We start from the raw sequence: 27,185 nt of genomic DNA on the forward strand, positions 1-27,185 counted from the left end.
TGTCAGAAAAAACTGAGACATAGTGGGTAACCAGGACTTACAAAGAATAAATAGATAAAATTGGGGTTTTCTTTGCAAGTAAAAAATAATAATTTGTTGTTGTTGCTGTTTTTAATTTTCTTATTTAAATTCAATTAGCCAACATATAAACATCATTAGTATTTAATGTAGTGTTCAATGATTCATTAGTTGCATATAACACCCAGTGCTCATCACATCACATTCCCTCCTTAATGCCCATCACCCAATTAGTCCATCCCCTCAACCCCCCTCTCTTCCACAACCCTCAGTTTGCTTCCCAGAGTCAAGAGTCTCTCATGGTTTGTCTCCCTCTCTGATTTCTCTCCCCATTCAGTTTCCCCTCCCTTCCCCTGTGGTCCTCTGTGCTATCCTTATGTTCCATACATGAGTGAAATGATATGATAATTGTCTTTATCTGATTGACTTATTTCACTCAACATAATACCCTCCAGTTCCATCCATGTTGACGCAAAAAATAGGTATTCATCCTTTCTGATGACTTGAGTAATATCCCATTATATATATGGACCCCATCTTCTTTATCCATTCGTCTGTTGAAGGGCATCTCGGCTCTTTCCACAGTTTGGCTATTGCAGACATGGCTGCTATGAACATTGGGGTGCATATGGCCCTTCTTTTCACTACATCTATATCCTTGGGGTAAATACCCAGGAGTGCAGTTGCTGGGTCGTAGGGTAGCTCTATTTTTAACTTCTGGAGGAACCTCCATACTGTTTTCCAGAGTGGCTGTACCAGCCTGCATTCCCACCAACAGTGTAAGAGGGTTCCCCTTTCTTGTTAATTTTTGCCATTCTAACTGATGTAAGGTGGTATTTCATTATGGTTTGGATTTGTATTTCCCTAATGGCAAGTGATGTGGAGCATTTTTTCATGTGTCTATTAGCCCTTTGTATGTCTTCTTTGGAGAGGTATCTGTTTCTATGAGGCCAGCATTACCTTGATCCCAAAACCAGACAAAGACTCCATCAAAAAGGAGAATTACAGACTAATATCCCTGATGAACATGGATGCCAAAATACTCACCAAGATCCTAGCCAACAGGATCCAACAGTACATTAAAAGGATTATTCATGACGACCAGGTGGGATTTATTCATGGGATGCAAGGGTGGTTCAACATTCACAAATCAATCAACGTGATACAATACATTAATAAAGGAAAAGACAAGAACCATATGATCCTCTCAATCGATGCAGAAAAAGCATTTGACAAAACAACATCCTTTCTTGATTAAAACTCTTCAAAGTATAGGGATAAGAGGGAACATATCTCAATATCATAAAGCCATTTATGAAAACCCACAGCGAATATCATTCTCAATGGGGGAAAACTGAGAGATTTTCCCTTAAGGTCAGGAACATGACAGGGATGCCCACTCTCACTACTATTGCTCAACAAAGTACTAGAAGTCCTAGCCTCAGCAATCAGACAACAGAAAGAAATAAAAGTTATTCAGATTGGCAAAGAAGTCAAACTCTCTCTCTTCACAGATGACATGATACTGTATGTGGAAAACCCAAAAGACTCCACCCCAAAATTGTTGTTATTGTTTTAAAAGAGAAGAATGAAAGACCTAGAAGTAATAGCTGAAAGAACTGAAACAATGAGGAGTTTATCTGTGGGAAGAGTAGATGTCAGGTTTATGTAGAAAAGGGGAGCAATTAGCTAATGAGGCTGGAGATATGGAAGACAAGATCATGCATGTCCATATAAATCATGATGTAGAGTTTCTCTTTTATTTTTAAAATTATATTTATATTTATCAGAGTAATAAACATATCTAGTAGAAAACTGAGTAGTACCAAAAGTCTTATGTTAAGAAAAAAATAGCATTTCTTTGCCCAAGCACTTTATATACCATGTTTCCTGCTCCTGTAAGCAGTAATAATCAACCTGATTGATTTTTCTAGCATTAACCTTACGTGTCTATATAACTTTTAGTAAATAGGCAGTTTTTCTGTTTCTTCATTGTCAATTCTTGACAACAATTACTGACTCTGTTATACCACCAAGTCCCCATTTCCTTTTCCCATACAACTAATACAGCTTTAGCAAAGTTTTGATTACTGTAATGTCTACAAGTATATTATTTACTTCAGAGCAATAGTGTATTGTGATTATATTTCTTTTCCTGTAAAGCTTTATTCCCCATAATCCATAATTGCCATGGTACCTATCAATTACATAGCTTGCCTTGCATCTATCACATCTTTCTATGTATCTATCTTATTTTTTCCTCAAATGATTTAGATCTGTGAAATGGTTAGTCATTTCTTTTCCATACACTCCAACATATCACTTTAAGCTACTGATTTTTTTTTCCTTTTTAGCTTACAAAATTCCCTCCCACAGTCAACACTGTCTTTATTCTGATGTTTTCAATATAAGTCTCCTAAACCCTATTATCTTATTATTTCTCAATCACTCCCACTGCCAACAGCTTTCTACAAAAGGTATAACAAAATATGTATTTGTGTATCCTTACTTATCTGAAAATCTTTTAAATTTATTCTTATACTTGACCGCTAGTTTAGTTGGGTATAGAATTTCAGGCCAGAAATCAGTTGCCTCATAATTTGAAGGTATTGCTTTTCCATTTTTGTCTAGTATTCCCGTCAATAAGCAACTATAAATCTAATAGCTATTTTTGCATGCATTCCTGTGTATTTTCTTTAGTTGGTTTCTTTCCCTGGAAGATTTTAATATCTTCTCTTCAGTATTCAGAAATTTCATAATTATTGTGTGTGGTGTATGTTTCATTCATTGTCATGGTCACTTAGTAGGTTCTATTTGGAGTCATGACTCCTTATTTCTGAAAAAAAAATATTTGATAAATTTCTTCTATTCGTTTGGTTCTTTTCTGTGAAATTCTTATTACTTGAATCTCCTGGAGTGAAATTATAATGTCTCATCATTTTACTATTTTCTTCTCTTTTCTGTGTGTGTTATTATTTTTTAGGATATTTCCTTGGCTTTATCTTCAACACCCTTCCGTTGAGTTCAATTTAAAGAAATTAAAGAAAGGTACAAAGATCTTGGGGTGGAGTAATCAGAAACTTTGGTGGGAAATCAAGAGTGAGAACAAAGAGATGATCAACAGCATAGATAAGTGATATTAAATGCTCAAGAGAGATGACAACTGATAAAAGACTATTAGATTCTAAATAACAAGAAAAAGATAATCAGTGAACTTAGCAAGAGCATTTCAGTGGAATGATGGAGCCAGCAATCAGATAACAGTGTGTTGGGGAAATAACAATGAGGAGGTCAGGAAGTAAGAGGGCAAAGACTGATAAAACTTCACAGGCATTTAGATATTAAAAAGTAATTATCTTATTTAGCACAGTATTAGCAAAACCATCAAGGTCAGGTAGGATAAGCCTTCAGTATGCTACCAATAGTTATTGCCAGTATAAGAGAATTTCTATATACAAATGAAAATTGATGTCAAAATAAAATAATGAAATACATTTGTTAATATTTATTATGTAAATGGACTCATACAATATGTAATCTTTTGTGACTGGCTTCTTTTACTTATGTTTTCAAGGTTCTTCTATGTCGTAGCATTTTATCCATATGAAGTCCTTTTTACTGAACAAGGTTTCATTTTACAGATACATAATATTTTATTTATCCATTCATCAGTTGATGAACATATGAGTTGTTTCCACTTTTTGGATATTATGAATGATGCTGCTATCAACATTCATGTGCAGGTTTTTGTGTGGACACATATTTTCTTCTCTCTTGGGTATATAGCTGTGAGTAAAATTTCTGGCTCACATGGTAACTCTATGTTTAGTCTTTTACAAATCCATCTAATTATCAAAGTAGTTGCATGGTTTTACATTCCACCAGTGGTATTTGAGAGCTTCATTTTCTCCACATCCTACCACACTGATGATTTTTTTATATTTTTGATTATATAACAAAAGATGTTAATTAAGGTGACGACAGACATACAGCCAGTACCTACCAGAACTGGGATTTAGTCATATGCCTTGTCCTAACTCAAAACTCATGCTCTTTAGCATATTGCTCTATTGTGGCCAGTGTGTTTTATTGAAATAAAAGGGATTTTGTTTTTTGTTTGGGGGTTTTCTTTTTTTTTCTTTTTTTGGTTCTTTTATCCATTTCTGAATGGATAGATAACTCTCAAAGGCATTATTTTTCTCACTTGTTCTAGTTTCTGATAATATAATGTTATATGCTTACGTTTTAGATTTCATAATTCCTAAAAAATTTTAAATATGAATAATTTCAGTTTTTTACAATAAATCTTAATTATTGTTGGAGGTGGCTATAATTTGGAATGTCATTTTGTGAAATAAAGCATATTTCATATTATATTTTAACAGAAAGATTAAAAGTCCTAGCCTATAAATGACTAATCACCAAAACATAAAGTATAAAAGTTCTAGTGTTCAAATTCTTTCAGTATGTTTGATAAATAGAAAACCTGGTAAATAAATGGCTCAAATCTTAATAGGTAGTAATAACATGTAAGATCAGCAGCAGCCAAGTGAATATAAAGTAAAATTTTATCCAACATAGAACAATTATATAGTCTCTAAATTAAAAAAATAAATCAATGGCCAACCCAAATCCTCTCATTTCCAGTTGATTGTACACTAATTGAAATGGTTGGTTTTATGCTGACAATTGATGTTTTTTTTTAATGAAATGGCCAATAGTGAAGTCAGTGCATTATACTACACACTCCAGAAAGCAACCTTCCATTGAATTTACTCAGACCAACTAACTGCTAAATTAGATGGCCATTCAACGTTATTGAGTACATTTCAAATACTTTCTTCTGAATCAAAAGATAACTAAATGTGTTTTGGTTACTACTGCACTGCTAATGTAAAATCATAAGGTGTGTATCTTTCTGGAATTTTAACATGGTAAGCCTGGGAACATGACATTGGTGTGTAGTAGAGATGAGGAGCAAGGAGTCAAGGTGCTGTAGTGAATTTCCTGAGCAAGAAAAGCAGTCTGCAGAAGGGAAGGAAATTGACAGAATCAGCTGAAACCCCTGACCAATCAATTATGATTGACTGGTTCTGCATCACTGTTATTAGTTATTACCAATAAGAAGAAGTTTCTAAAATGTGTATTAGAATAAGTGTTTTCATGAAAATAACTTAGACAGTTTTCAGAATTCAGAAACTGACATTCTAAAAACCTTGTGCATTTTTGGGTGTTTTTTTTTTTTTTTTTTTTGTATTTATAGACACTAACCTTAAACTATCCATTAAGATTTAAATCAGAATCTCTTCTCACTCTATTACAGCTCTAAAGTTTCTATTTATCATATCAGTATTCTAGGAAGAGAATGGGACAAAAGAAAAGAGGCAATTTAGTGCCATCTTATCCTACATGAAATAAGAGAGTCCTCACACCTCTGCTTGAATCCAGTAGGTTGTGATTATTGAAATACATATTATAAAATGTCTATATATTTTGTAGTTTTAAGCAAATGGTCATGATTATTGCTTTTTCTCACATTTAAAAACCAAATTTATTTTACACATGAAGACATATTTCCAAAGAAGTTTTAGTCTCTATAAAAATGAATATTTAGTAGAAACTGATGATATTCTCTTATGTATTGGAATTATTAGGTTTGAAGAAATAAAATGTTACTTAAATCTACTACTTTTAACAACACTGCAGCATTTATTGGTTTTGCAATAAAAGAATTATAGAAAATTGCTGTGATATTACTTTTTATGTTTCATATTGAAAGTAGGTAAAGTAATTTCTAAGCAATGGGCCATTATCGTTCATAACTAACCATACTCAGCAGTTAGGTTTTTAACTGTGGACATCATTTTGGTTTTTTTAGGAAAAGCGATAGATGTTATTTAATGTTTAAAGATAAACTGCTGCAAACATGATTTTTTGCTGACAACTTTACCCTAAACAAACCTAGTCAAGTATGAACAACAAGGAGTTTTAAAGTGAGTTTGCTAAGAGAAAAAAATTTGAATTAAAATTTTCAATCATTTCTTCAGTCAGTATACTAAGAGAAATCAGGTATTGTTTCTAATCTATTATCAAAGGGTGATTCAGTTTGATGCAAACATCTAAGAAAGTTCATCTTAACCCTTTAAAAATTCTCCTTTTAGAAAATTCCTCACTGGCTCTTGGACTGCGCCATACTCATCACTGGCAATTTTCAGCAGTTATAAGCATTGTCTCCCTCAAGTACAGGTTTTAAAATGCAGGAAAGTGCTGGAAAGTATGTTAGCACAATGGCTTCTCCAGAAAAAGGGGTGAAATGACAGATGGTGGGAGGCCAGGCATGACTTTCTTCTTTTCTCCACGCTTTCTATCCCCAGTTCAGAAGGACTTACAGAGTCAGTGAGGGGACTTCAAAAAAGTGCCTGAGATATTCCCTGAGGACCAAGCTATAATCCCTAAATCCCCATATATCAGATCTTCTGAGCAACTTTTTTTTTTCTTGGTAGGATTTAAAAATAGAGGCTTTTCCTAAACAATGAAATAAAGTTCTTTTTTTTTTTTTTTTTGCTAGGACTTTTCTCTAGAAAGCCTTGAAACTTTTAGCAACTATTTTCTAATTAAAATATTTATTTTGGCCATACTTGGAGTACGTGCAGGTGATACCAGCTCAAGCTAACATGTCTAAAGGGCTGTCTAAAGGACTGCTACTTTGGTCTCTAGAATTCCCTGTGATTGTCCCACCATCGATGTGTGGTCACTGCCAAGTTCCCAACTATACCCTCAACATGCTGAGAAATTTGACAAATATCCCATGCTTCACGTATAAATTCTTACAACTTTTCTGGATAAAAATCTAGCAATACTTATCAAAATACCTAAGATTATTAATGAACAGATTCTTGGTTATAACCATCTAGAAATATATCATAAGGGGAAAAAGTTGTAAAAGGATTCATCTTTAGGAATATTCATATTAGCAGTATTTATTACTGTGAAAAATTGGTAACAACCTAAATATCCAACTTCAGTTTGGTATTAAATAAAATTACAGTCCTTCCATATGATAGAATAATACACATGCACTAGCAACCATATTCCTGAGTATTTTATGCTATGGAAACAAGTATGTTAGGTGAGTACTTTGGGACAAAAACCAAATGCGCTCTTTGATCTCATTTTGTTTTATTAAAAAAAGTTAAAGTTTTGAATTAAGTACAGCAAAAGTCTACAAGGCTTATTTCCTGAGATTGCTTGTTTTATAAGTGTTAGAACATTTATTTTCAACTCTTTTTGTACAATTTTCTAAGATAGTGAAATTCAATTTCTTATAATGAACATTGGTTATTCTTCACTAAAAGAAAAGTTCATGTTATGAAATAACTTGTCTGTCCTACATCAACTGTCTAAGTAGCTACATGGTATCACATACATTTAATAAACGCTTTCTCCACTCCTAGATTTTCTGAATACATGTCTTTCCTATGATTCTGCTGTTTTATATTCTCCCCTAACAGTTTTGTTGCGAATTAATTCTCTAAGAAGAAGGTGGCCACCTCATAGTCCCATGACTTAAATACTATTTAACACCAGTGCTCCCAAACACGCACCTCCTGCTCTGTGGTTGCCCCTGAGTTCTGGTGGTTCCTCTCGGGAGTCTGAGGCATTTCAAATGTAACAAAACCATAATTTCTAATCAACCCCAACAACTAAGCCCGACTTGCTCCATTTCCAGAATTTCTTGTTTCATTTAATGACACTATCGCCCCACCGAAGGTAGTTCTCATGCTTGCTCTCCCCTCTCTATCCCATTTCCCATCCATCAACAAATCTCGACTAACTCTCCTTCCCGTATTTATCTAAATCTCCCTGCTTCGTATGTTGGTCACTCTTCTTATTCTAGTCCCAGTACCATGATCTGCTGCCTTTAATACTTACTTCCTCTATTTTTGTTCTTCTTCTACTTTGGTCCGTTTTCCAAAGAGAAGACTAAATTATCTTTATAAAACATTGATTAAATTATATCATCCTCCGCCTACAGTCTTTGGTTTCCCATCCCACTTAGGGATAAAATTTAAACTCCCTGCTGGAGTCTACCAAAATCCCATTAATTCAGAGTATCTCTCTCTTTCTCTACCCTTTACTCACTCTGTTCTGGCCACATGGCCTTCTGCTTGTTCTTCGAATACAATAAACCTATTTCTGCCACAGGTCCTTTGAACGTAGTATTCCTTTTGCCCCACACACAGTTCTCCCAGATTTTTCTGATTCCCTTCTTCTCCTTCTTCAGTATCAACCCACATATCCGCCCCCCCCCCCACTTTTGGTGGCCTCCACAAGCACACTCTTCTTAAGTAACTTTTCCTACTTCATCCCGTTTTGTCTGTTATAACATTTGTCAGCGACAGTTATTGTACTTACATATTTTTTCTTAGAATGTAAATCTCATGTGAACAGAGTTGTGTCTGCTTTGTTCACCCCTTTAACCTTGTGTAGAACCAGGCCCATGGTGGGAACTCAGTAAGTACTGTTTGAATATTTTGAATAAATTATTAAGACATTCAAAAAGCACCATTATTCAAAGTAAAATTCCTACCCACTTGTTTAGTGACTGTAACTGCAGAAGTTACAGGGTAGAAAATGAGGTGCAGCTCAATGACAGGCCAAAAAGAAAGGTGTTTGGAGGCTAATGTAAGGAGCCAATTTTCGCTGGTTTATTTTCACATATTTACATAGGGCAAAAAGATCAAGAGGAACATTAGCTTATCCCTATGATGAGAGATGTCATTTTCATTGTTAAATGCACTTAGTATCTATCACAATAAATAGACTGAATTCTGTGGAAACACAAATAAGTGATCATCTAAATCTACAGATTATATTCTGAACCTACTTCCACTTCCTCCCTTTGTCTCACACTGCTCCCAGATGAAGAAGCTATCATTTATAGAAGACAATTTTCTGAAACTTTTCAGACCTGACACCATGCTAGGTCTTTCAAACCGCCCCCCTCAGAGTGGCAGTATAATAGCCAGGGCACACACATGTGATTAGCAGTCAGAAGTCTAGCAAAATCAAAAATGATTCTTCATCTTTGGGACAACTGGCTTAGGAGAGAACATGTTCTAAGACATTAAAGGTGAATATTTTCATGACACCTGTACAAATGATTTTCTGCTCTCTTCTCTAAAAACCTAAGTTTCAATCTTTATCCTATAGACTTTAAAAGATAGACCTCAAAGGTAACATTTTACATCATAGTCTCTTATAGTCCTAGAACAAAACTTAAGCATGAATAATTGGAGATCTGCACACTAATATAAAGATGAAAGAATGGGACTCAGTTGAACACAAGAGCTAAAAAAAAAAAAAATGGGATTATTTCCCTCTGCCGTCTTGAAAAGGATATGGCTTTAAAACCTATGAAACAAGAAGACGGTGACGTTATGCTGGATGGGCAACATATCAGCGAACCCTCTTCCTAAGAGTTTTTATAAACCTTTGTATTTTGACTATCTACTTATTCCTTTGTGAATATAGTTTTCTTATATCTGTAGCCTCTTTCCTATACAGCAGCTCCATCCTCATTACCTATAACAAGGTTTCCATCAACTTTCATCATGTATATATTCCATAAAGTCTGAACACACACCTACTTGATATGTGAATTTATGTATTTCTACCCTATACACATGTGCCATTGTGCTGTTACATATTTTATAAACTTTCCTACAACCAAATACATTAACATAGCAAGATAGAATAAATAGACACTGAAGTTCTATTTTTCCTTCCTGCCCTCCAGTTAATTGGTTTGTGCCCTCTCCAGGGGAATGTTTAGCCCCCTTTGGAGACCACTAAGATTTTATCTCAAGGAAAGGAACGGATTCATATTAAAGCTTTTTTGATTTTATGATCAATGTGCACTAGAGTTCCTGAATAATCTAGATCTGCATACCTTATTATACCATGTTACAGTGCATGGAGCTATAAGGTGCCAGCTAGGGCAAGATACTTGTTCCTCCAGCCGCAGGTAATATTGTTGGCTGCTGGTAACTCAGAGCTGAGTTACACTCCCCTGCCTCCACCCTAGTAGCCCTCATCCAATTACTGGTCCAATAACCCACACCTCCTTGTTTCAGTTCAGGCCAACTGGAAAGGGCCATCCTAGCTCCAGAGTTCCTACTGGATTCAGAAGAAGCTTCTTATTACTACAATTGCACGCTCTTGCTCTCTCTCTCTCTTTCTCTCTACAGTGCTACTTCCTCCAGTGCCTTACTGATTGCAAAGGTACCCTGCCAGAAATCTCCTGCACACAAATCTCTGTTGCAGAGTCTCTTATGTGTTGAGTTCCTAAAAGACCGTTTATTGAGCCACTGGAAATTCAAGAATTAAAGTAATATCCTAAGTCTTCCTGAATCCCCATTAGTTTCTCACTGAGTCAAGATTAATTTCACCTGGAGGTCTTCTTTGTTTTTCTTATTATGGAAAATCAAGGTTCCAAAAATTGGACAGGAAGAGTGACTTCCTTCTTCTAAATGCCTGAGTGACATTCACTGATGGGCTCAATATCACTGCCTCTGAGGACAACAGATCTTCATCCAGATTTCAGCCATTCTGCCCCAGACTGTGGTCTAATTCATACTGCTCACTCTGATGCCTCCTTCAGGGTCACTTCAGCTCCTGACACAATCTCAGTTCCACTCAGGTTCAAGAAATGTTAGAGCACTTGACCTACTAGCAGCATAAGGCACCTACTTACTTTACCTGGGATATAACTCTCTGAGAGAACTGGTTTAACTCAGTAGAGGCTCTGAGGTTTAATGCACTAGTAGTCATGACACCATTTTTCTCTTACACTTTTCTCAATGGAACTTGCTTGGTTCTGCCATCCAGGGTGAGAGCTCTGTTTTCCCAAAGCACCAGTCATAGAATAAGCAAAGTAACCATTATTGCTTCCTGGAAGAGAGAGATCTATGGTATTGGACATAGTGGCCCCTGTTTACATTTTCTTTGATCAAGATACAGACATTCATAAAAATGGAATCCCAAGAACTGGCCCTACATAAACGTAAGTTTTGCAAAACAACTATGAAATGCCTACCAATGACTCTAGATTTTCTTTTTTTTTTTTTTTTTAGAGAGAGAGAGAGAATGTGTGTGAGCAAGGGGGAGGGGGTGAGAAGAGGGAGAGGGAGAGAGAGAATCCCAAGCAGGCTCCATGCTCAGGGAAGAGACCCACGTGGGGCTCAATCTCATGACCCTGAGATCATGTCCTGAGCCAAAATCGATTTGGATGCTTAACCTACTACTGAGCCACCCGGGCACCCCTACGATATTTTAATATTCATAAAAACTCAGTACAATGTTTAGGTATGCTTTCTGACATAGAATATCAGAAATAAGAATCAACTATCCATCCAAGGTTTTACTTAGAAAAAATGAGAATATATGCATAAATTGTTATAAAAAAACGAATACCTAAAATATAGTCCTTCTTACTCCAAACTCTAATAGATGAAGAATGGAGGGTGGCCATTACAGCATGTAATATAATATTTGACTCAAATTAAAAGATAGTTCAGTGAAATGCTCTTTTGATAGAAATTTACATGCTTCATATGCTATATATTAAAAACAGTAGTACATACTTGATTACAAGTTATCAAAGATATAACAGAAGTATTTCATAAATAGTCATTAGGTAGATTATAAGATAACATGCAAAAGGTGATACAGGAAATAAATACAAAAATGCATATTATTCATTTATGACTTAACTTTTATTGAAAGTGGAGCAAAACCCTTCACAGCAAGGCTCAGAGAGTTGCCTGCAAAGTGACTCCAGGGTCTGCTATGGCTGTTTTGTTTTTTCTAATTGTCACGGCAGTCCCCATGTCTAAAGCTCATTCATCGGGGATGAAGCTTATGCTAAGATTTTCACTATACCTTGAAACGCTGAGGCTATGGCTACTTTTCACAGATACGGAGCGCCCTCCATTAAGATATTACTGTACATTGACTCTGTATGAAAATACTCAACAAAATATTTCTAAAACTCTCAATACAAATAATTTATGCCAATACTCACATTTAGGTAGGACCATCGGATAGGATTAATAGATTTATCACATGTAATGGAAAGTGAATACTTATTATTTACCATTGATTATACCAATAAATAGAGTATCAGCACTTACCTGAATAACATGCTTCAGTTTATCAATAATTTGATTTATCACAGGATCAGTTCCTCTGACTTTGACTTCGGGATTTCCAGATTGGGCTTTGATTCCATTTCCAACCACACGCTGAGTATAGCTAACAAAGTGAAAAGTGGAAGATATAGAATTTAGTAATCTGGTCAGAATATTATCTGCCATAACCATTTGAATACACCTGAGCTCAGAATCTTACTCTTTTAAGAGTGTATAACAATGCTTTTTTTCTTGGAACAGGCCCTGGCCTAGCTGCGACATTATTTTAGTAAGATGCTTACCATGGAAATATAAACTATTCTAATGTTTTTCTCTCAAAAGACCCAACCAAAAATTAACTATGTTTTAATACTACTTATCAATATACTAAAGCAAGCTAATATACATCCCACTTTGTTACCAGGCCTTGCTGAATTACACACATGTCTGAATCCATATTATCTGGGTTAATTTAATTCATTGTATACGGTATATAAATGAGTCCCAAAACTGTTTTTTTTTTACATATTGGACTACAAAAGTCAAAATTATAAACATTATAAATAAACAACTAAAACTGGTAAAATATTTTGCAAGCAGATAAAAACATAATCTTTCACCAACATTTATCTAAACAAGGGTCTAGTAAATCATGTTGTATGTAATAGGGTGACTTCATAGGTGGTTAAAGTCATTGCAAATTACTATCTTCCCAAAATGACAATTTAGATTCCTCAGTCACAATCCTAGGAATGAAGGGGAGGTTCAGTATGCTATGGGAATAGCTAGAAGGAACGGTATATGCCATGTGAGAGGTTAGGGATAACATGGGTAGTAAACACTGAACATATGGAGAAGTCCATCTGGACTAAGACACTTGGGGAAAAATTAAAGAAGTTATTGCTTGTGTTAGCCCTTGAAGTATTACGGGAAGAACAGGTCTTAGATGGTATAGTTAATGTAAACTCCAGAGCAAAGGATGACATCCCAGCCAAAGAAACGGCGAAGCCATATGAATAACACACACAGGGAAGAATAGCTATGTTTCTATTTACAAAGAGTACAAATAGAGAAAAGTAAGAGTTAGGAGGCCATGCCCTGATCATTCCATACTCTCTCCATTTAAGACTCTCCTCTGAGTAATCTGTTTGTTCAAACAGAAGTCATAATAAAGTGGCCTCGGAGAATTTCCAGCAAGCATTTTCATATTATGTTTCTTCTCTCTATTTGAGCAGAGTATCACAGCTATTCACATGAACCCTCTGGACTTTCTACAGCAATGGAAGCCCTTTGAAAAGACGAAAGGAGGTTCCACTGTTGAGAATATAGCCATATACAAGAAGTTTTAATGAATATCCAATTCCTCCCCAAATTTTGCACACCCAGTGACTAATTTATACACGTGGATCAAACAATTACTAGCTAGATCCTTCTCATTAAATGATGCAACTTTTTTATATTGATAATATCAATTGCATGTGACAAAAATAATGATATTAATAAATCTTTTTTTTTAATTTTTAGAACAACCTTGAACCCGCTTCTTAAGGCAGAAATAAAGGGGTATAGAGTTAGGTATTCCAGTATACGTTAGGGATTTGGCAATATATACCAATAACTATTAGTAGAAGGAAATCAATTACACAAATCTATTGATATGTAATAATATCTTTTACTTAAGAGGAATTAAGTAAACTATAAATATTAAGCTTCTCTTAACTCCTCTGGAGCACTATTGTATTTTTCTTCCAAATATTTCAAGCAGATTGCACATGTGGCTCCTTTATTAATGTGTTTATTATTAATAATGATGAATAATATGAATATATAAATGGACAAATCCATGTTTATGATTCAGGCATTGTTTTAGATACTTTCATTGGAGTTTGTCAATTTACCTACATGATAATCATTTGTTGTGGCCATGAGAATGTGCCTATAGACCTAAGTACAACAAGTTTAATTGACTAAGAGCACCTGCTGTTTTGCTCTGAAATCTATTTCTGCACCTGTCCCCAACCAATGACTGTGTTCAGCAGGGATATTAATGCAGAGCCATCACAGGAAGACAGAGGGTTCCTCTGATAGCTAAGTTCGTCTCAGGAATCCCTGAAACCCTTCCTAACCTTTCCTTGGGTTGCACATCATGCTTGATACTTCCGCTCAAAATTTCTTACCCCTTCCCTGCACTCTGGGTCATACGTGCTTCATGACTAACAGCTTTTCCAGCCTTACTCAGTTTCCACCCCATTTGCTTGGATAGGCATTTCCCTTAATAAAACCCTCTTGTGTTTAATCCCTTTTTCGCATCTGCTTCTTGGAGAATCCAGATTAATTACATCATATAATATTTATATTATAAGGATTCCCACTCTACAGATTGGGGATCTAGGATCTGAAGATGTTCAGTAACTTCCCTAATGCAACATTTTGTTAAGTGTGCAGCAAGGGTATGAATCCAGGGAACATGAGTTCCAAAATATAATCACTCAATAATTATTAATGAAAACTCCTGAAACCAACTAACATAAACTAGAGATACAATTAGTTTTGTGCAAAGTGTTTTTCTTCTTTTTGTAATCCTTTCTTTTTTTCTGTAACTACAGCATTTTCAAATGTTTTACTACTCATAATTAGAAAAGGATGTACTATCTTCTTCAAAAATTGCAATGAACCGTTGTGTATTTCCAGCTAAAGAGGGAAGTTATGCTTGCTGGAGGGGTGAAAAGAAATTAATAAAGTGCAAGCTTGCTATAAGATTTTCCTCTTTCTCTAGAAACACAGACAATGTGAGCAACGGAAATTAGTCTCATCACTTAGGTTTAAATACAGTAAAACCTTACACAATACAGGTTTGAACTCTCCGGGTCTACTTATACGTGGATTTTTTTTTTTCAATAAATACAGTACTATAAATGTATTTTCTCCTTCTAGTTATTTTCTTGATAACATTTTATTTATTTTCTCCAGCTTACTTTATTCTAAGAATATAGTATGTAATACACATAACATACAAAATATGTGCTAATTGACTGTTACCGGTAAGGCTTCTGGTCAGCAGTAGGCTATTTGTAGTTTCGGGAGAGTCAAAAGTCATACACTGATTTTTTGACTATGCCCCTAACCCCCACATCCTTCAAGGGTCAGTTGTAAACTATTACTTTGGTTGCATTTTGGTTTATGTACAGACCATGAACTTACTTCCAAGATGCGGGAATGTCATGTCATATTAATCTGAAGAATTTCACATTTTTATTCTTAACTATCACAGTTGATAACACAGATAAATTTTATCACAATTACAACTGATCAAGAATCTCATTCCAAACTAGTGTATTATTCAGGAGTTCAGTATCACTATTCTTACATATTATTTAAATAAGGAAAAACACTGCAGCAGGGCATTTAAAATACTTCAAGTGAAATATAATTTTTAAAAATAAGTTTTTCTTTTCTGTTTTCATAAAGTTAAGAAGAACTACAATGTAACAGTGGTACATACACACCAGAAGAGTTTAAATGAGATAGACAGATGATACCAAGTGTTGGCATGGACTTGGACCTGTTGGAGCCCTCTCTCTTTGTGGATGGATGTGTAAACTGATATAAACCATTATCTGACATGTATACTAAAGCTAACAATCCCATGGTCCTGGGGATATACTCAACAATGTCTACCAAAAGACAGGTATAAGGATGCTCAGGGAAGTATTACTCAAAATAGCCCCAAATTGGACATAACCCCAATGTCCATAAGCATTAAGATGGGAAAATAAACGGGAGTATATTTATATAATAATATGCTATACAGCAATGAGAATGAATGAATTATAACTATACATCTTATAAACTAAATGCTGAATGAAAGAAGGTATAGAACATGCACTATGACCCCATCTATAAAAGTTTAACAATAAATCAATGTTCTAAATCACCATAAGTACTACTCTAGGAGATACTGTCTAGAAGGCTGAAGTGGATTTCTGGGGTTCTAGTAGTATGTTCCTTGATTTGGGTGCTGGTTACACGAGAATTCTCATTTTGTGTAAAAAAAAAAAGATTGAATTGTACAGTTAAGATTTGAATATTTCATTGTATGCATGTATTTTCAACCCAAATAAAACACTTACATTACTAAACTCCTTCTGCTCTTTTTCTTAATATGTATATAACAGACAAATTTTCATTGAACCAAGTATAAATAAAAGATCCACACTGGTATTTTTAACATGGGCTAAATGGTTTTGTCATCACTAAATGAGTAATTTAGGATCCTGGTTTGATATAAAAACTTACTCCCTGCAGCCTTTACTTTGCATGCAAAATATATGGTTTCTTAATGAAATAAGAATTTTTCTAACAAAGACATTTTGAGTTTCTTATTATGAAATTTTAATAAATCACTAATCACGTTTTCCTTCTAAATGTACAAGTAATGGATAAAACATTTCAAGGATCCCTACAGAGGTTTCCTGACTTGAAAAATTGCTTGCATTTCAACTAGAAGAAGGGAATAAAACACACACCAAAAAAGAGAGGCACATTTTTTGTTAGAGAAGTAATAGACCCACCATCTGTGCTTATTTCTTCTAAGCAGGTCTGGTAATAGATGACAGTGCTTTAATAGGAACACTCACTCCCCAGTTACAACTTGCTTTTCATTAGTATGGGAAAAAGGCAAGCACTGATATATTTACATTCTACAAAGATGTTTTAAAATGATGATTAACAAGATTCCAATTCTCTTTGTGTTCAACATATGAAATATTAAAAAGAAATGCTAATAAATCTATACACAGTATGTCATTAGGAAGTCATTTCTCCTGACTTTACCAACATTTCTTATTGGAAACTCATGTCATGCCCTACTAGTTGATATTAATTTCACTTTATTTAGAATGCAGTAGAATCTGTTTCAGATTCACATCAAAAGTATGGTATTTTGATGCACACTTAGACAATTTCAGATGGAAAAAAAATATCTGGAATCTGACCCTGGAATTCATTACAAAACCCTTGGAGTGGTCTATCTTAGAAGCCTTTGATAACTTCACTGGGACAGGATATAAGAACTTCAAAATTAATACGAAATGAGGAAAACATCTGATCAGAGGCTTTCTCTTTTTTACCATCATCACCATCTTTGTTAGAAGTTAAAGAGTGAGAATGGGGACCACACTGGGGGGGGGGTGGTGGTGGTGGTAATAGTAATAGTAATACTAATAGATGTTTTGTTTGTTTGTTTGCCTATTATTTTTTTGTACGACTTGGCTAGGTGACTGTATATTAAAATTCCTTGAATTTCCAGAGTTTGGGGTCTCCTAAATTCTAGAAGGCAAAACACTGGAGTGTCTTTGGCTCTGGCAAATATGTTGCTATCTTGGGTAAAACAGTCTGGGAAGAACATTATATGTATTCATCAACAAACCTCTTCTTCAACAACAAATTTTCCTTTCAAACCATTTCTGGGCCTCCCTTCCTAGCTCTGGCAGCAAACGGGAAAGTAAGTACGACAGGTATTTCTGTGTGTAAATTTGCCCCAAATATTTGGGTGACACTGGATACCACTACTGAGTGTGGCTCTGTGTACATGCAGCCTCTATATAGCACTTCTCTTCTACAGTGAAGGTCTTAATCTTTGAAATCTCAGAACCAAAAGAAGTCATATGATTGATTTTATGTGCCAGGTTTATGGGAATAAACTTTCATGGTAGGTAAGAGGCTTACAGAGGATTTAAAGAATGGAGACATCTGTAGAATCAATTCAAGATGATTAAACCTTTTGTGATAGCACTATCTACACTTCAATTGTGGAAACTTAAACTATTTTTAAGTTAATCTCCACTATTTATTTGGTTTTATAATTATAGATAAATAATGTCTAAATTTGAGATCTAGGTTTCTGAACTTAAATAATTAAGTCAAAATAAAGAGAAATAATAGAGACCTTATTACAGTGTTTATTATTATTATTTATAGATAACTAATTTCCTGCCGCAGATACTGTATTTGTGATATCTTATGGATAACACTCATTAAGATTATTTTAATAAGGCAAGGCCATTCTTCATTTAGTAGCCAACAGAGAATGTTTAGATCCCTACAATAAATAAAATATGAACACGTTTAGAAAGAGTTAAAAAACAAGACCTCATTAAAGATAGGCTATTAATCAATCTTCACCCTAACTCTTTGACTGGAAAGGCATGTATTGGTGCTTGTCAGTTTAGCCAGGTAAATCACAAGTAAGCTGTTTCAAGATATTTTGTAAGATAAGCAGCTGGGTGAACCTGAAAAATGATATTTCCACATGAAAAACTAGTGACTCTAAAAATCAGTGGTGTTTAGGAGGCTCTCATTTCAACAAACGTCGACTACCTAATAAAAATTGCATTAAAAGTAAACTTACCCCTATGTAAAAAAAATAGTACATTCCTTAAATTATTTCCTTTCTCCTAACCCTTCCCTAATCTTACCAAGAAACAATAAATACCTTAAGTATAGCAAAAGCTCTGTTTTTATAGTTTTTTTTTTTAATATTTTATTTATTTGACAGAGAGAGACACAGCGAGAGCAGGAACACAAGCAGGGGGAGTGGGAGAGGGAGAAGCAGGCTTCCCACCGAGCAGGGAGCCCGATGCGGGGCTCGAGCCCAGGACCCTGGGATCATGACCTGAGCCGAAGGCAGGCGCTTAACGACTGAGCCACCCAGGTGCCCCTAGTTTTAAGTTTTTGAATTAAAAATTCAAAGCAGGGGCACCTGGGCGGTTCAGTGGGCTAAGCACCTGACTTTTTTTTTTTTTAAGATTTTACTTTTTTATTTGAGAGAGAGATCGAGAGAGGGAGAGGGAGAGGGAGACATCAGAGCAGGGGGGAGGGGCAGAGGGAGAAGCAGACTCCCCGCTGAGCAAGGTGCCCAATGAGGGGCTCAATCCCAGGACCCTGAGATCATGACCTGAGCCGAAGACAAACGCTTAAGGACTGAGCCACCCAGGCACCCCAAGCATCTGATTTTGGATCTCAGCTCAGGTCTTGATCTCAGGGTTATGAGTTCAAGCCCCACAATCGGCTCCACACTGGTCATGGAGTCTACTTAAAAAATAAACAAAATAAAATAAATTAAAAATTAAAATTCAAAGCAAATAATAATAATGGTTTATTTTATAACTAATTACTCTCATTTTCTTCAAAGTCACTATCGAATTTAAAATGATCAGTTCTGCGGCGCCTGGGTGGCTCAGTCAGTTAAACGTCTGCCTTTGGGTCAGGTCATGATCTCAGGGTCCTAGGATTCAGCCCCGCATTGGGCTCCTTGCTCAGCGGGAGTCTGCTTCTCCCTCTTCCTTTGCCCCTCTCCACCACTCATGTGCTCAGGCTTGCTCTCTCTCTCTCTCTCTCTCTCTGCTCTCTCTCTCAAATGAATAAATAAAATCTTTAAAATAAAATAAAATCATCAGTTCTAGCTATCAATTGCACATACTGTTATATGAATTATGAAATGCTATACTAACATCTATTTTCCAAGGCACACATTCAAAATTAAATTCTTCTTAGTAAGATATGGGCTCTCTTTCATGGATTTATGATAATTGATAATTATCATTTTGCACTGATTTTCTGTCTCGCTTCACTATTTGATATCATTATATGAAAGTAAAATATTATTTAAGGGATAACTATTATCTGAATACTAATAAATACTATTTGGATCCAAAAAGCACTCAAAATTATTTGGGGTATAACTTTCATTTAACAACCTTTTATTAGACATTACTAAATCCTAAAGGGTCCCAGCATCTTATACAGTTTTGTTTTAAATGTAACTGACGACCACATTAATTAAATTGCAAATATAAAACTACCAACTGCATCATAAATACTTTAAAATTAGGGGCAAGGTACAATAATTCTAAGACTACCAACATACCATCCGAATGAAACTGCTAGGTAATTCTTACCAATAGGTAGCATAATAAAATCAGAGAGAAAGAACCTCTGAATTTCAGAGTGTACTGGTTTCCTAGGGCCACCATCTTCAACCCACTACACAGAGTAATGTAAAGAAATTGGAAGCTACTTGTGTGATAACAAATTTCCCCTTGAACATTAAATAATCAACAGATTTTACATATAAACCTCTGTCCTTGAAGTCATAATCTATTTTCCTCTAGGGAAATTTTATTTACTCTAAAATAATATTTATATTTCACAAACACATCTCTTAATTATAGCTTGGGTTTTCTCATAACTCAGTCGCCCTTAAGGAAAATATTTTGATCAGCTTTAGAAATTTTCAGTCCATAGTATCTAGCACTTCCTGTATTTTAAATGACTTTTATCATACTAGCAAAAGTAAACAATGCTATTGATAATTTCCTGTGTTCTAAATTCATACAAACAGGAAATCTATCTTAAAATGTGATTTGTTCTCCTCTAAAGCAGTGGCCCAACCACCTGCTCTGAATGTCAAAGTTCCCTGAAAGCTACCAAGGGCTAGTTTATTATGAAGGTGTTGACAGCTGATGCTCTGGGGACCCATACAGGCACACAGAATAAATTTTAATCACGCTTAATGCTAATGTTGTAACAAGACTGTGACAATATTCAAATGCAACTAATTTCATTAAATTAGCTATACTCATGAAGCTAAACTTGTTTGAATCTATGTAAATGACTCAAAAGAAATATTTAAGCTCTTCTCTTTTCTCTTTATTTTTCATTGATGCTTAAGAGTGAAAAGATATTTTAACTGAGATCTTTTTGTTTTTGTTTTTTTTGTTTTTTTATTTAGCTCTCGTGTCTTATCACTGTAAGACTGTGAGAGTCCTTAGCAAGTTGCTGAATCTAGCACTCTGCTTTCAAAAAGAAATATACCTATACCAGGAACATAGTACTTGGCATTCATCTCTTGGCCTACAGTCTAATAGATTTGTTGTCTGTCTTTAGTGACAGTAACATAAATTTAAAGCTGGAAAGGACCTTAGAGGTCATCTAGTCCAACTGAACCATGTTTTAAAACAAATGAAGAGGTATGTTTATTTCATCATTTTGCACCTATGTACTGTATATTTCCAGAAAAGCCTTTGAGACAGCTGAAAATAATAAAAGGCACAGACACTATAAAGCAAGGGCACAATGACAGAATAATGAAGGGAGGCAGATGACAATTATATAAGGAGACCTAGGAAAGAGACACTGCACTTCAGCCTAAAACTCAGCCCTAAGCCTCTTGATGGTGAAGGCCAAAGGAAGCTTATAATTCAAATAGGTTTCAATTAGCTAATGAAAGTAGTATCTGCAAATGTCAGCAGCTGGTATCTCTAAACTCTCAAGCACAGCACTGGAGTCTTTAAGGACCAGACAATAAGCAATACAACCACAACTATCTTCAATAGCAATTTCAAAGGCGTCAAAGGTGTTAAGTACACATGATTCTTTTTTATATGAATCTTTGTTAAGAGTTACCTGTGTGATGTTATATTTTAGTTCTGAGTAGGCATTTCTACTGGGACTTGGTTATCTGACTTGGTGAAAACGGTAGCCTTGGAGAACTTAGAAGAGCAGATGGTTAATATTTCCCTGAATTTATTTTTGTTTTTAATTGATATTTTATATCACCACTCACAAAGAACATATTCTCTGGATAATGTATTGAAGCACCATAGACAAAGAATCTCAAGGTCAGAGTGACTTGAGATAAATCACAAAGCAGAGGTCTGGTCTGGAGAACTTCACTGCCTCCACTATATACTTGGCAAATAGGAACAGAACAAGGGATTTACTAACGAACGAATACCAGTGAGAGGAGAAGGGCAGGGGTAATGGGGAGACACATTTTAACCGGATCGACAGTTAAGTTTTTTTAATAGATTCTTTCATCCTACATTTAATGGGATCATTTTCTTTTCTTCTTCCCTCACTTTTGAAAAAAAAAAAAGTGTTTTGTCGTTTTATAAAAGAAATGACTTGGTAGACTTAATTTCCAAAGTTTAAAGCAGGCCCATCATCAATGCTCTAGGAATTGGAGAGTCTTCACATGTGGTCTATGTACTTTTGGATTGGCGGTGGAAGCCTGGCAAGGGAGTCAAAAACTGCATTTTGTAGCTCTTATTATGAACACCTCTCTGTCTGCTCTTACCTTAGGCATGATCAAACAAATCACACAGGAATTAGGAAAAGCCAGGCATAATAATAGGAACTAAAAGGATAAAAATGTTTACTTATTTATTTTTATTCGTAAGAGCAAAAAACCGTTCTGGGCCCACAGAAGAGATGTGAAGTTTAAAGATGTGTAAATAGCCATTCTTAACAAAAATAATCCTGCGGTAGTTAGTATTTAGAAAGCAATCAGAACTTGCTCATAACACATCAGTTTTAATATCCAGTTTCAATCTCATCTCCAATTCCAACTTGAGGTTCCGTCTAACAATTCCATTTTGTGGTCTGTTGCATCTCAAAATACAAATTGATAGGTTTCAAATCATACTTGTTATGAAAAGCAAGGAGGAGAGGAAGGTGGGGAAATAACTGAGCTTTTTGCCCATACCTCATCTTAACTAGACCATAGCTAAAATCCTGCTATCACAGGGTCCCGAGAAAATGATCCACTTGCATAACAGAATTTAATGTATCCACCTGCATAGAGGAGAAAATTTCTTCTCCAGCTATTTCTTGGCAAACTCAGTTGTGTTGTGCAGAAAAGAGCTAGACTTGGTTCTGCAGACAGAACTGTATGTGCCCGGGGACTTTTAGATTCCTAACAGTTGTGTATACCACAGAAACACACTTGGCGGCCTCAGTATATGAAAAATACACATACACAGAATGTACACTATTTCTCATAGCCTCCAGAGTCCAAATAGAACAGGTATGTCTGGACCAAATGGCTGAGAGATTGCACAGCTTTGGGCAAATGTGGCCAATCTCTCCCTTACTCTCTGTACTTCCTTCTTACCCTTTTTCGGTCACTTACATGACTTCTGCCACACCTCACACGGTTTACCACTCCATCCTCCCTGCCCGAAAAGTTCTATCCTTTTAGACCTTTCCCTCAGTCAGGGGCAGTAAACAGTAAGAATATTTTTGATTAATGATTAAATTAAGGATTTTGAGATCACCCTGGATTATCTGGGTGAGCCCCAAATGCAGTCACCTGTACATCCATAAGTGGCAGCCAGAGGGAGATTTCATTTCTACAGAAGGAAAAGAAGATGACAGCAGGATCACAAGTCAGGGGTCAGAGTGATGCTGCCACAAACCTAGAAACGCCAGGTGGAAGGGGCCAGGGATGGAGTCTCCCTAGAGCCATTAGAGCGAGCTTGGCCTGACAATTTGATTTTGGCCCAGGGATAGGAATTTCAGACTTCTGACCTCCAGAACTATTCAAGAAGACGTTTTTGTGGTTTTAAGTGTCTCAGTGGTAATTTTTTACAACAGTCACAGGAGACTAATACAACCACCAATCAGGGTATCCCTCCTACGTTATTTGCTCTCACTTCACCTAGTGCTTGCTAACACCTAGTTTTCCGGGATGCATGTATCATTACTGTAATTAAATAATCAATTCACAGTGATGTGTTTCAAGTCTGTAACTCCCTTCTCCACGGTAAATTCTTGAGGTCAAGGAGCGTGTCTGTTTTAACCATCCTCTAATTCCTGGGCTTGGCCACATGTCTGGAATATGAGAACTCACTACATATTTGTTATCTGAATGAATGCATGACAGATACAAAGGTAAACTAAAAAATCAATTTCAGTCCACAGTTTGTCTTTTCCAGAATTGGTCCCTATAAATATGTTGAGTCATGTCTATACATACATTCCTGAATTTGGTAACAAATGCCATGAATGTGTAAGTTCATTTTAATGCTGATTTGGTCCAACTTCTGGTAGTCTGTCGCGGAGCCTCATCCAAGTTCCCATTAGTGGAGAGAAAAGAAAGAAATTAGGAAAACAGAACAAACAATATAAACAACGCGGAATGCTAAAACTGACACTCAATATGTAGACTCTAAGAACAATTAAGTTAAATCATCCTATCCATGTTTTATTTCATGAGACAGAATTTCCTCCTTATAACAATCATGTAAGATGGTATTTGGCTCCCCATAGCCTACTCCCTGAGTCACCCCTGCAGCATCCCAGAGAGCGTTCCTCTCCTGCCCCAGTCTTGCTTCTTGAGGGGACGGAAACTGGCCACTCCCACATGACTTACAATGCATAGCCTCCTTAAGAGACTGCACAATAAAAGGACAAGATGCATCAGAGGCCTGCCGGGCCCGGGAGTGGGGTTCCCCCAAGAAAAGCCTTGTCGGGGCCCGGAAGGCAGCCGAGCAGCATGGGTGCTGGAAGCAATTGATAACCTGAGCGATCAGAGCTTAATCACATAGGTTTCCCAGCTTCCTTGTCTCCCTCTGCTGCTTCCCACCACCCCTGCCCCAAGCATGAACTCAGCCTCTTTTTCTTTTCCCTTCCCTTCCCCATGTTACACGTTGCTATTTATTAGTACAATGGGATTTGAATGAAGTTTAGGGAACAATGGAGAGAGATCACAATGCAAAACAGGGAACTACCAATAAACAAGTGACGTCCACTGTATCAATAGGCTATTTCAATTTAATGTCCAAATAAAATACAGCCCTCCTTTAGAATCCCTGCCCAGAAAGCAGTAACATGTATAATCTATAAATAGTGCTCATTCTTGCCACAGACCTGTCCCCCACTGTACGTGCACGCTGAGCATGATAACATGTCTGGTACCTTGAACCACGTAAGATAAAATAGGTATCCACTGTAACCTAGTTACGCTATTCCAATAAAGGCTTGCTGGCCACTGAGAGAGAGTGTGTCTATCAATCTGCTCTCCAGTTTAGATCAAAAAGGAGCTCAGCCATCATCTGGAAGGTAAATAAATGAAAAAGGGGCTTTTACTTTTTGATATCATATCCTGATTTTGGACAAACATCACTACCTTCTAAATAAAGTGAGTGGTGAAAATAAACACACACACATATACACAAATAAAAATCATGCTGTAAAAACGGAAAGGGAACATCATGTTCCTATCATGAAGACTCAGGGGCAAAGAGTATCTCTTAAAAAAGATTTGACTATGGAACCAGAAGAAACATTTAGAAAATTGCTTTAAAGTACTTAGACTAGGAAGAATATGTAGAAAGGCAAGTCACTTATGAAACAATGTGGAAGTTATAATGACAAAATGGGAGATGCCTGAGATCAGGAGCCTTAGAGGAAAGATAAATGCAGTAGCAGAATTTCCAACCACAAAGGGATCCAGGGACAAGCAAACTGATACCCTGAACAGTTCAAGTGGTAATTGAATCGGAGCCCGGGGCGGGGGCGGGGCGGAAAGAGATAGAAAACAATGACAGAAAAGATGGTAGGTGGGAATGCCAGAGACTGGGGTTTCAACTCAAAAATAATTTGTTTACCTCAGAAAGAAACAAGAGCCACTCGATCTAAAACAGTAACCATGAACTATGAAGACTAAAATGACTAACCAGATTGTAGGGACGGTGGTGGGAAAACAGTGAAGTGTTATCCATATTTAGACAGAAACTAGTCAAACTCCAGAAACTTAAAAAAAAAAATCCAACTTAAGTATAGACAGTAAAACAACAGGAGTAGCAACGACAACACAATCCTTTTTAAAAATAAATTATGTCAGGCTTGCTTTAGACCTTTCTTTTGCCGCATTAACATACCAGAAGACATGGAGCTTTTAAGAGAATAAGAGTATGACCAAGAATATTACACCCATCAGGTTGTCTTTCTCAAGGTTGAAGGAGAAGTATTCTGTATATAAAAACTGATTTGTTTTTCCAATAATAATTTACTCAAGGACCTATGGGTACATACTGGTGAAAATAGTAAAAACAAAGGCTTCAAAAATTAGGAAGTTGTAAATCCAAAATCCTGAGACAATTGACTCAATTAACTGTAAAGCTAATTTTACATATTTTATAATCGCCACAGTAATATTCTTGAAGTATAATTGCAAGAGAAAATAACATATTGAATTAATATAATTATATTACACATGCCAAGTTACAGTACTAGATATTGAGAATTTTTAGGGGCAAAGAGGAGGAAAAGCATTCTACGTCCCTTATCTAACACTGTGAGCTCAAGAGAGAGCACAAAAAATTCTTTTAGGCTCTATGCAAGGAATCCAGATTTAGACCACAGGTGACCTCTTCCAACATGACCATATAGTCTAGTCCGTGGCTATTCCCTCATCTGATTATTACAAAAACCTCCTGACTGGTCTCCCAGCTTCTGCCATTGATCCCCTTCAACTATTCTTAGCACAAGGACAGAGGGATGTTATTAAACATAACCCAGATCATGCTACTTCTTTGTTTAAAACCTTTCTAGGGATGCCATCTGAGTTAGAGGAAAAGCCAAAGTCTACAATGGTCTACAAGGCTGTTTCTCCATAATCTGCCTCCTCGCCTTTATGTTTCTGGTATCATCTACTGATACTCTCTCTTTCCCTCATTATCCTCCAACCACTCTGGTTTCAATGATGGTATTCTCAGAATAAGGCCACATGCTTCTGATTCAGGGTTTTGGTACAAGCTATGTTCTCTCTGGAATGCTCTTTTCTCAGCAGAGCATGGTCCTCCTCATCTCTTTCAAGTCTCTCCTCAAATGCCTTGCACCTGATATGTAATTGCCATGTCTGGCAGTTTTAAACAAGGCCTCAAAATAGGCTGACATCAAGTGATGGGTCTGCGTCCCCTTCCCTTGAACCTGAGCATGCTTGTGACTGCTACAACAGACCCTGGCAAGTAATTTTGTTTGACTTCTACTGCTAAATTAAAAGCCCACAGAGCTTCCCCCTGGTCCCCTCAGAATGCTCAATCCATGGGAGCCCAGCTACCATATAAGAAGTTCAACTACCCTGATACCACTATGGTAGCAAAGTCATGTGTGGCTCTCCAACGAAGAGTG

General features: G+C 36.2%; 1 protein-coding gene across 6 annotated transcripts in view; it reads right to left on the bottom strand.

Annotated features, from left to right (window-relative positions):
• Window positions 1-27,185, bottom strand: part of GPC5 (glypican 5) — a 1,342,862-nt gene that overhangs the window by 884,189 nt on the left and 431,488 nt on the right. For all 6 annotated transcript variants that reach the window (XR_003519145.1, XR_003519143.1, XR_003519144.1 and 3 more), the window contains exon 6: window positions 12,213-12,333. Coding sequence is in view for 3 of the 6 variants with exons in the window: in XM_027589722.2 (XP_027445523.1) it covers window positions 12,213-12,333 (121 nt within the window). In the remaining 3 variants the exon portion in view is untranslated. The remainder of the gene's footprint in view (window positions 1-12,212; window positions 12,334-27,185) is intronic.

The sequence above is a fragment of the Zalophus californianus genome, chromosome 3 (genome assembly GCF_009762305.2).
Source record: "Zalophus californianus isolate mZalCal1 chromosome 3, mZalCal1.pri.v2, whole genome shotgun sequence".
In the NCBI taxonomy this organism is placed as follows: domain Eukaryota; kingdom Metazoa; phylum Chordata; class Mammalia; order Carnivora; family Otariidae; genus Zalophus; species Zalophus californianus.